General features: G+C 52.7%; 1 protein-coding gene across 1 annotated transcript; it reads right to left on the reverse strand.

The window, feature by feature from the left end:
• Positions 1–9,182: 9,182 nt before the first annotated feature.
• On the reverse strand, positions 9,183–10,074 carry Inafm2 (InaF motif containing 2). Its single transcript, XM_038330640.1, has one exon. The coding sequence runs from the start codon at positions 9,889–9,891 to the stop codon at positions 9,433–9,435; it is 459 nt and encodes a 152-aa protein (XP_038186568.1). The 5' UTR covers positions 9,892–10,074; the 3' UTR covers positions 9,183–9,432.
• Between the last annotated feature and the right edge of the window lie 1,490 nt (positions 10,075–11,564).

Consider the following 11,564-nt stretch of genomic DNA (forward strand, 5'->3'; position numbering starts at 1 on the left):
GCCCTGAATGGACTCTGCAGCCCAGGGCCATTCCCTGACCTTCCTTCCTTCCGCATTTCCCCTCACCAGGGCCGTGCAGAAGCAAGCACACAGGCGCAGTCAGAGGAATAGCAACCTCAGCTCAGTACGACACCGGGATGTGTTGTTCTCGCTCTGTCTCCATCCAGGCCCCTCCCACGGGGCCCACGTCTGGTGAATTATCCAGACTCTGCACAAGCTGTGGCTTCCTTTCAATACAACAAACATTTCCTGAGCATCTTCTCCCAGTGATCCAGTCAGTGGGCGAGGGGTGACTCTGCCAGCAGGAGGGAGGGAAGCAGCTCAGTCATCGACAGCTCCAGGCTGAATGGCAAGTGCTGTTCTCCTCTGTAGATGCCTGGTAGCCTTGAGGGTAGCAGCTTGAAGAGAGCCACCCCACCTTTGCTTCCCTCTTTTGATGTGGCCTGTGCGCTTGCTCCCAGGCCCTCATCTGGATAGCACCATGCAGCCCCCTCCCCTTTCTTCTCTACAAGGGTGTGTGTGTGGAAGGGGGGGGGTGTCTCACAACAATCCTCTGAAACTCTAGGGAAAGCCCACACCATCTCCATCTTCACACGAGCAGCCTGAAACCTGGGCTCCAGCCTTGGCCTTCCTTCCTGGCTCTTGGGTCTATCTGTTGCCTCTACTCAGGCGGGGTGAATCTTCAAGCAGGTCATGTTGTTTAGAGACTTCTCACACTCTTTTGTGGCTCGAGGTGCAGGTTGAACCCAGTGGCTCTGGGGAAGGTCTGGGTATTTGTTTGCTTTTCTAGTAAGTCCCAGGCGAGGGAGGCATGCTGCTCTTTTTGGCCTGAAGCATCTTTTGAGGAGTTGCATTCTGGAGTGGAGTGCATGAAGGATTCAGGTTAGAGCGAATTCAAGACTCTAAGGCCAGTTGCTGGCTATGCAAGAACTAGGGAGTGCTGCCCCTGCTGAGCAGAAGAGGCTTCCTGGCTTCTGAGGCTCCTGCAGAAGAGCCTTTGGGCAGTGGGTAATGCAGTCCACTCTATAGTGGATCAAAAGGAAGCTGACCAGAGAGGGACATGACAGGGTGAAGCGGGCAGGAGGGTCAGCCGAAGTTTGGAGAGTCATAAAAACATTCTTGCACATATGAGACATGCCTGGGCCAGAATGAAAGGTCCAAATTCAAGTTTTTATCCTGCCTTCCAGTCTCAAGTCTAGGTCTTTGGAGTGTGACATGGGCCCTGGAGCTCATGACTCCTAAGAGATGGAACTGGAACAGAGCAGGTTCAGGCAGAGTTCTGGAATTCAGATACTGCAAAGAAATGATGGTGATCAAGAGTTTGAACTCTTGGCTAGGGGTGCAGATTGCGAGAGTTCATTCTCAGCATATGTGAGGCCCTAGGTTCAATCTCTAGGATCCCCAAAGGACAGAGAGAGAGAGAGAGAGAGAGAGAGAGAGAGAGACGAGATGAGGAGAGAGGAAGAGTGAGCGGAGGAGAGGAGAGAGAGAGAGAGAGAGAGAGAGAGAGAGAGAGAGAGAAAGGGAGAGAGAGAGAGAAAGGGAGGGAGAGAGAAGATTCACAATCCGCCTCCCCCTCCCCCCCACCCATTGGATGCTGTCAATTGTACAATGTGCTTCATTAAACAACACAGAGCAGGACATGTTTGACCACCGGCTGAGGATATAAAAATCTAGCTCAGTCCTTATAAAGGGACCCAAGCAGGAGAAAGAGCTGGTAATGAGGACTGAGAGGACTTGGGGCTTTTCTTCATGGGCAACAGCCATTAAGTAGATGACTGCAGGAAGCCATCCTAGGGATTGGAGAGAAGGAAGCCGATGTAGGGACAGAGCCGGCAGCCGCAGCAGCGCCAGCAATAAACACCAAGCTTTTCCTGGGAAAGGGAAGCTCTTCTCCTAAGATAAGATAAGGGTATCACTTCCCAGCTCTCTGGGTGTGGCCATCCTGCTCTATTACAGAGTCAACTCTGGAGCAGGGGAAATCCAAGTCAGTCATTCCTCTTGAGGCTGCAAAGAGCTGGTTGAGGTGACTCTTGCTGGTGGCTTTGTTGAAAGGTCTGACCCGGAGCTTTCCCTTAGGAAGCCCTCTTCTCTCCAGCGACCAGACAAGACTACTTTTCAAAAGTAGGAGTCTTCACTAAACCCAGCTCTGGGGAACCAGATGCAGGGCTGGAAGGAGCCAAGCAAGGAAGGTCCCCAGGGGGACCCAGGAGGGAAAGGACACAGATCACATGCAGAAACCTTGAAACAAAGAAGGTGGGAGGGAAACAGAGATGATGCTGTAAGAAAGGTGTGTGTTTTGATCCCAGACACTGTAGTAGAACAGAACCTACTTTGGAGTCTGGGACTCTAAATATGAACCCTGGACCTCCCATCCACCTTGGTCAACTTGAACCTCTAGAAGCTTCAGTTTCCCCATTTGCACAATGAGGCTTGCAGCAGGACCTCGAAGGGGGTTGCTGAGAAAGCTGGCCTGTGCAAACTATCCCTGCACTCAGTAGACTGCACGAAGAGGAGCCCGGCACAGTGTGTGTTAATAAACGAAGTGGACGTTTGATATGGTGTCCGATGTCTGCTTGTGTTCTGTCGGGTTTTTTTTTAAACTGGGGATCAGTGCTCTCTCAGGGAGAGGATGGCAGTTTTCCTTTCATTATTTTCCTACAGAAACCCACCCGCTAGGGAGCTTCCTCTGAGTCTTTCAGAAGCAAGTTCTGCCACCCAATGGAGCAAATGACTGATTTTCTTAAGGTCAACCTCAGCTATTTAAAACAACGTACAAGTTGGGAAGATCTGAACACTAGTTAACTCCAGCCCCGGTCCCACCCTCAGGAATGAGAATTACAGGAAAAGATGACAACTGGGCCTTTAAAACACCAAGAAATGGCAAACTTTTTTCATATGGACTGTCTTTACTGGGAGTGGGGGTTGACAAGAGAATAGAGAAAAACAAAGGCACAGCCATTTTGCACTGTCATGTATCGGTGTCCACCAGCATCTCATTCCGAGTCAGAGTTATCTGGGCTACAGAGGAAGGACAGATATGGTGACCGCAGCTTCCCCACACAGGCAAAAACTGAGGGCTGGGAACGGTGAAGAGGAGAGCCAGCAGAGTCCAGACTGTGGCTGCTTTCTCTCAAGTCTGCTGTGCCTACGTCACAGCTCTCATTAAGCATCCACTTGACGCCAGGGAGGTGAAATAGCGCAGACCTGGCACCAGAAAGAACAAGTGTGGCACCCACTGCTCCTTTTAAGGACTGGCTGGAGCAGCAGCCGGCCCGGGGGCAGGAGGTGAGGGAGGTGAGCAAGAACACCAGCACCTTGGAGGCAGAGGGAGGAGACTACAGTCTACCTCCATCTTAACAAGCTCTCCAGGGCAAACTGTCAAAAATAATGGACAGTGTAAGCTTTTTCCTTCTTACAAACTCTGGGGACATAGTGTTTCCTCTCCCTCAAGCAGGGCAGCTGGCTCCAATGAAGCAAAAGGGTCAAAAATCGCACTGATAACCAGCTAGCAAAACAGAAAGGTCCTCAAGTTACCGAATCAGAGAGAAAGGCTGGTCCGGGGGCTCTCCAACTCCAGTGTGCATTGGAATCACCTGGAAAGCTGGGTTGGCTTTTCTTGTTTTTGAGTCTTGATTTTTGTTTTATTTATTTATTTATTTTTGGTTTTTTCACAATAGTGTTTCTCTGTAGCCCAGGCCCTCTTGGAACTCACTCTGAAGATCCAGCTGACTTCAAACTCGGGTATCTGCCTGCTTCTGCCTCTAGAGTGCTGGGATTAAAGGCTTGCACCACCACCTGGCTGGAAAGCTGGTTTTAAACAAAAGTCCCGCCTCCACTGCCTGAGAGAGCCGCTCAGCTAATCTGGAACGTGGCTTACAATGCCACCGTTCTCCCAGTTTCTCAGGGGGTGCTGATCTCTTGGTCTAGGGTGTCATCTTTGCTGGCCTCCCCTTCACATTTCCTTCCGTTTTTTTCTACCGCAGGAATGGATATGCCCTTGAAAATATATTACCTCATGTGTTAGGCACCATCCGTTTATTCCCAAGGCCTTAAAGCCCTTTCACACCCGCTACCTCATTTGCTCTTAGGATATCCCATTTGGTTGGCAGAAGAGGCCAAGACCTTTTCCAATGCTACTGATGAGCTGTCAGGTTTCTTAACTTCCTGTTCCGGGGTCACTTCTAAGAATACACTGCCTCCCACCAGGGTTCTGGTCACGCCATGAGCTCACTAGATCTCACAGATAGGCTCCTGTAACTTTTTAAAATATATATATAATTTATGTTGTATGTGTATGGATGTTCTGCCTGTGTGCATGTCTGTGCACTACATTCGTGACTGGTGCCTGTGGAGGCCATAAGAGGGCGGGGGACCCCAGGAAATGGAGTGACGGACAGTTGTCCGCCACCACGTGGGTGCTGTGAATGGAACCTGGGTCCTCTGGAAGAGCTGCAAGCCCTCTAAACTGCTGAGCCATCTCTCCAGCCCTGCTTCTGTAACTTGACACATCCCAGCAGGTACCTAAGGGACAGGTGGCTTCGAGGACACTGGGGACAATCTTATCTAATGACTATGAACACTGGGGGAGCAGAAGAAGGTATATTTAAAAAGAAATCATTTCTGAGGGATACAGTTGCTTTTTTTGACAAGTTTGTTTTGAGAGTTTTGAAGTTCACTTGGCGTACTCTGGGCGCTTGATAAATACTAAATTAATGGTAATGGTTTGTGGAAAATATTCCTGAGGATATTAAACAGAATCTTGCTGCCGGAATAAAAACTAATGAGTGAAATTAGGAAAATGGGGCGGTTTAGGCAATAGAGCATGACGGCCATGGGCAAGAAGTGTGTGGTAATTTTCTGGTTCCTTTCTTGTAGCCTAATAAATGCTCTCGGAACTGAACAGGACCACAAGGACTAGCTCAGCGAGGGCACTTATGACTGACCAGGCGACGCCTGTGTGAGGACCACCGGGGGCTGGGTTGGTTGCGACAATGGACATCCTAATAGCGTTGGGTGTGTGGCAAAGGCAGGCTTTGTTTGTTTATTTCTTTTGATGAGCTATTGGAGGGAACACAAATCGTAACACAGGCTCTTTGCAGCAGAAAACCACAGGCTATGTCTGTGAGGGAAACAGATGTGACCAAAAAACTGTCAACAGTGCAGCTATTTTTGTAGCTCTACATTAAGGCTGGGACAGAGGACAGTGAAGGGGTCACAAAGCTGAATCCATATGGATGACAGCATGGACTTCTGGTTCCTGGATAGTCAGGTTTGGGGAGTCAAACCCAAGCCTGTCAGCACGGACGGAAGGAACCACAGCCGGGTCAGTGCGGGTCAGCTTGAATAAGACTATGGCTGTGGTGCGGGTTCTGTAAGTGGACCATGACGGGAGCACCATGACGACATGTCGTTACCGCCATCACGGAGACCACCCAGGTGATCAACAGTCTCTGAGGACTTGGTGCTCTGTGCCAGGCACTGAGTTGGCACTGGCCATGAGAAATGAGCAAAGCCACTGCAGCCCTTTCCCCTCCCAGAGGGAGGCCAATTAAATGGCACAGCTGTGGCCCTTTTGTCACAGAGCTGCACTTCCCGAAATACCTCTGTTTTCTGCAGACAGGAAGGGAGGACCATTATTACCCCTCTAAAGAGCTGCAGTGGCCCTAAAGCCACCAGTTTTCCAGCGCTCCTCAGAGCAGCAGCAGCAGCGTGTAGGAACAAGTAGATGCTCTGCCTCTAGCATTTCCAAACAGGATATAAATACTCGACGACAGAACACACCAGCTTACAATTCCCCAGGGAAAACCGAGAACCAAGGTAGACAGAAAAGCTTCCCAAACCGTGGTGCCGTACCATGGAGCTGTTAGTGGGGGAATAAAGCTGCTTAAGGTTTCAGAGAAACACTTTTCTGTAGCTGAGCAGCCACGGAGGAAGGAGGAAGGAGAAAGATACAAGCTTATCCAAAGGGCTCCCTGACCCCATACTTTCAAAACTTCATTCTTCCCCCCCCCCCCCCCCCTTGGAATTCAGGCTGCCAGGGAATGAACAGACATGGTAACTTTCAGTATAAGCAGACACCTAGGGACCATCCCAGTGCAGAGCAGTTAGAGGGGAAATCTCTAACGCCCTTTGCATAGGCCTTCCAGGCTTAAACACACGGACAGTTTTGCTCCTACCCAACATTTGCAAAGAAAGCTGTTTCCGATGCCTGTTCCCATCCCACCGGGCCCTGTTCTAATCAGCCAGCAGGCTCTCCATGTACCTACTGCTGTCTCTGGCCAATGTGGTAAGCTGTGTGCAGCTGTAGAAGCCACATGTCCCCATCTGCAGACGGGAGGAGGTGAGTGGAAAGCCACCTTACCAAGGCCTGGCACAGAAAGCCATTGTGTGGGCTGAAGAGGGAAATAAAGGAAGGGCGGGGACTTTTCCCTAGCCTCCCGCAGACTACAAGGCGAAGTAAATGCATAGTGCCTACCCCCTATCAGTTCTAGAGAAGTGTAGGCCACAGGGGGCTCCACCAACACTGGCTTCTCACTCTGGATTTGTTCTGGGTACCAATTGTCTCGTAATGAGCTGAGCTCAATTTCATACCATGTATTTCTGCAGCATAACTAATCCCTTATATTTATGCTTCTCACCCACATCTTTGTTGTTGTTGTTGTTGTTTGCTTTCAGGGGAGGAAAAAAAAACCCGCACCTTTGAAGCAACCTACACCTCTTAGCAGCTTGGCCCTGGGGAAGACAAGGCAGCTCAGAGGCCTGGGTTTGTCTTTTTCAGTGTCAGCACTTCCTGAGTTAGCAAAAGGCCAACCGTTTAAGGTGAGAACGCGATGCCAGCAGGCAACTGTATCTTCACCTCAGACAGCTAAATGTGATTAAAGCGTAACACTCACACTGGTCCTTCTGCTGGGTATCTGCTTAAGAATACCATGGAGTAGAACTTTTTCTGCCCTCCAGCTTTGTTAGGTTAGCAGAAGCTGGCATCCCTTCCGAACCCCTGACAGCTGCCTGACTAAGATGGATCCTGCCTTCCTTCTCTGGTCTGCTCAGCTGCAGGCACGGAGAACAGCAAGGCAATTGCCTTTTCCTTCTGTACCTATTCATCCCACCTACCCAGGCACCCAAGACCACCTCTACTCCTTCTCCATGAAGTCAGTAAGAGAAAGGACCAACTGACACAGGCTTAGGCAGAGTTCTTAGAATGTATTTTTGTTCACCTGAAAAATAAAACTTTTAAAAAATATACAGGACTTTTAAAGTACAGGTATATCTTGAATGGCTGAATTATAAATAATGTCTCTGGTCATGTTCACAGCTAGGGCTGGAGAAAATGTCCCAATTCCAGTGAAGGCTTTGGAGAGTCGGGAGGCCAGCTGGACCACGAGTGGTCTTGCTGGACTCTGATTCATCCCAAAGTGGATTTAAACAGTCCATAAAGCAGGGTCACAAGGGTAGGAGGAATGGACTCCCAGATATTCTCCCATGAGTCCCGAGGATTCTTGGAATAAGAGATCGATTTACAAATTATTAAAATATAGGACTAAAAATTCACACCATAAATATAAATTACAGGCTATTATTGAAGTTATAAAGTGGCATTTTATGTTTCTTCCCCCCAGTCTCTCGTCAAAAATTTAAAAAGTCCCCATGGGCCTCCTAGTGACCGAAGTCCTAGTCAGTTGTGAAGAAATCTCCAAGCCCAGACACCTTGGGGTGTTGGCAGCCTGCAGGGAGGCTGCCAGCTTAGGAGCTACTTTCTTGCCCAGGACAGGACATGGCTTAAATCAAGACTGTTGTCCTGTAAACCTGAATCAGAGCTAACTACTACAAGGTAGGCCAGAAAACTGGATAAACAATTCAGGACCAAGGTGGGCAGGGTTCCTGTTGGTTTCTTTTTCAAGTAGCTCATTTCCCAAAAAGGAAACACTAAGGGGTTAGATCTCTGTCACTACCCACACTCAATTGCCTAAAAGCAAGTGGCAGAGGAAATGGAATCCAAACTGAAGAAGTATAATTCTTGCTGCCCTGGAGAAGAGCTGTGTGTGTGTGTGTGTGTGTGTGTGTGTATCCCTTGGTATCTGTCACCACCTCTAGAAAACTTGCTGCATTTAAGTGGGAGCTTATCAGGAATGAGAAAGACAAGGTGCCAATTCAATCTTCCCCGGGGCTGGTCCCCTCTCTGGCTATCTGAGCCCACTCCCAGGCTTGAGTCCTATAAAGTAACTCAAAACCAGAGCACATCAAAGCTTAGGCTTCGGAACTGATTTTGTCCTAACGGCAAGACGCTGTGTTGTTTCAGGCTCAGAAAATAGAAAATGCAAAAATGAGTAAGACAAGATCTAGAAGGGCAAGAAATTAAATAAGACAAGATCTGGAACCAGATAAGATAACGGAGGAGCCAGAAAAGGAATGAGAGAAAACACTTGCCAATCACTGTACTTACAAAGGCTTGCTCTTCCTAAAGGAATTCTGTGAGGGAAGGGACTGATCTAAACACAGCACTTACTCCTTCTCCATTGCCCCTGGCATACATCCAGACACCCGGGGCTGCAACAGGAAGCCACTTTGGTGGGAGCCCTAGGATGGGAACGGGAGGGGGATCAGCACATTCCCCACCCTCCCTAGACGGTTTCTACTACTGAGGTTTTTCCACTGTCATGTTAGCGGTCTAAGAACGATTATACTTGTGTAAGAACGTCAGGAACTTATCTTTCTGAAACAGGCAGGGAACAGGTGAAAGAGTGGGTGATGAAGGAAAAAAAAGCTATGTTTGTGCCCTTCTGACTAAGTGCAGTTTGGAGGCCAAGCAAATAGCCCTTGCCGGACCCCACCATTCAGTAGCTACCCAGGGTGTGGGGGAATACATAGAATTCTATGTGATTATAGCGTCTAGTGCATATGTCAACAACTATATACAGGGATCTATAAATTAAACGCATGTCTGGCCACTGCAACTAGGTTGACGTACCTGAGCTCCGCTACTTTTGGTGCTCTCCTTTTGGAGAGCTTCAGCTTATTAAAAAAAAAAGAGCCCCTACACAACTCCCTCCCCTCCCCTGAGTCTTGGGGATGGGGCTCCCGAGTCACCCCCTGCTTTAGGATACACCAGAGCTAGCGGCGCAGAAGGGCTGGGTGCTAGGCTCTCTCTCCCCACCCCCCCACCCCCAGCTCCCCTTATGGCTCAGGGCCCTGGCGCAGCACGGGTGCTGGGAAGATCAAACCCCGAGTCCCCGGCGAATCGTGGTCCCTTGGCTGAAGATCCGGTTGTGCGTTACCCGCTCCCGGGGCGAGCTGGCTACCGCTGAGGTGTGTGGGGGCGTTCGCTCGCGTAGGGGTCACTCCGGAGGGCTCCGGAGCCGGTCCTGCTGCAAAGTCCAGCCTGTGGGCTTGGGGGACGAAGATTCCCGACCGCCCCCAACGCGGAGAGGCTCAAAGACTCCGGGGCGCTGCGGCCGCTTCCTCTTCGTCCTCGTCCGGCCCCCGCGGCCGCTCGAGCGGCTCGGCTAGCGGGTTGTCTGCAGCGGGTTCCGGGGGCGCCGGCCTCTCCTCCTGCAGTGGGGGAGCTTCGCGTGGCGCCTCGCGGCGGGACGACCTGGTGGTGTTGGACCCCGCCGCCGCCCCCGAAGTCCCAGACGGGCCGGTGGCGTTGGAGACGGTGAGGGGCGGGCCGGCGGCTCCCCCCGAGGTCCCGGCGCCCACCGGCTGCCAGATGAGGCTGTAGTAGACGGCCAGTACGATGGCGGCCAGCGACACGGAGAGCACGTAGGCGAAGACCGTGGCGAGCCGGACCCACTTCTTGTTGGTCTTGGCCGCCATCTTCGCCTTCTTGTCCCCGGTGTAGGTGGCCGGCTTGCCCCGCTCGGCCGGGGCCGCGTCGCGCTCCTTCATGGGAGGGCCCCGGCCTTTGCCCCGGTGCTCCACGGCCCCGGCTGGAGGGGGCCTGACGGCCTGAGAGGACTGGACAAGGGGCGTCCCGGCGCCCTAGCTTCCCGGCGGCCCCGCGCTCCGCCGCCGTTCCTCACACCGCCCGCCCGCAGCCCGCCACCGCGTCGCTGCTTCGGCTGCTGCTGCCGCCGCCGCCGCCACGGGGGCCCGTCACCGCCGCCAGCGCCGCCGCCGCCGCCGGCCCGCCAGCTGCTTCCCGGCCGCCGCCACAGCCACAGCCGCCCGACTCCGAGTCCCCATTCGCTGTCGCCGCCTGCTCGGCCGCCGGCCGCCTGGTCTCCAGTGGCCGCGCGTACCGCGCGCTCCGGCTCCAGCCCGGCTCCCCCGCGGGGCGCGCCGGTGCAGGGGGCGGGGCCTCGCGCTGCTCGGGGGGCTGCCTCTTAAAAGGGCGATGTCGAGGCCCGGAAGTGCCGCTCGGGGAGGCGGCTGCAGCGGGGCGTCGCGGGCCCCGCGGGGACGCCCAGTTAAGAGAGGGTTAAGGGAGGCTGGGCCTTAAAGGGGCGACGGGCGCTTCTTTAAAGGGGGAAACGGCGTTGTGCTGGAGGGAGTGCTGAACCGGGAGGCGGAGGGTAGGGCGAGCTGGGCGGAGAGCTGTCAACTCAGGCATCTCCCCACGTTGCCCCAGGCTAGGAAGTGGTAGGGCCAACCAGGCCCCGGTCCTGTAGGCCTCCGAAGTGGGGCAGACACTAAGATCTCCGACTTGCTCTCGCGGAGCGGGTGTAGTAGTGTCCCAGACCCCTTCACCCCGAAGAGCCCGGTTCAGATCTGGAAACCCGGCGCGTACACCGAAACCGCTGCTTGTCGCGATTCTTTTCTCCTGATGTGCTGGACTCTGAGACTACACGAGTCTTGCCTATTTGGGTCCTCTTAGGACCCCTGAGTCAGTTTGTCGTGAGCCTCAGGGACAGAGCGAAAGTTTGTCCCCTAGATTCGCCTGCCACCTTAATCTCATCTCACAACAGGTCTTAAGTCCTATTCAGGTCTTCTGATTCCCGGGGCGGTCCTTGGATTGTGGTCCCCGGGCTGCACTGAACTGGTGGAGGGCGTCTCCCAGGGTTTTCATTCTTTCTTTTTCTTTTACTTTTTTTTTTTCCAGCCCCAGGAACTTGAGTTTTGTTCTACCAGGCTCTAGACTTTTGCTCTTCTGGCCCTTTGGGTGCCTACACCCCTCTGCGTGCAGGGACTGTCAGTGACCACTTTCCCTATGCCTTTACCTCCTCTTTGCTTCTTTCCTTCCTATTTCCTCTCTGTGGGATTCCCTATGATTTCGGGGGGCCCTCCACTTGAATCTTCCCCAAACTGTCTTTGTGAACGGCCTAGGTGTCTGAAAGGCTGTGAGAACTGCCGGTTTGAGTGTGTATGGGAGGGAGGACTGTGGTCCTGATGAGGTGGGGTGGGGGTACCTTCTCCGTGGCCTCTGCGAAGGAGGGCCTGGCTGGCTTCTGACCCTGTGGGACAGGACTCTCTCCCATTCCAGGAGCCTTTGACGTTGATGTTCCTTACCCAAGCCTTATCCCTAGGCACAGAAGCAGCTACTAGTGGGCTGCAGGTACCACAAGTTTCTAATCCAGTCCTGATGGAAGCTCAGGTGGGGCTGTGCCATTAGCAAAACGGCC

Source organism: Arvicola amphibius, chromosome 5 (genome assembly GCF_903992535.2).
Source record: "Arvicola amphibius chromosome 5, mArvAmp1.2, whole genome shotgun sequence".
NCBI lineage: Eukaryota > Metazoa > Chordata > Mammalia > Rodentia > Cricetidae > Arvicola > Arvicola amphibius.

What these genes read in the sequence shown, in the direction of transcription:
- Inafm2 (XM_038330640.1), bottom strand. Translation starts at nt 9,891, where the DNA reads ATGAAGGAGCGCGACGCGGCCCCGGCCGAGCGGGGCAAGCCGGCCACC.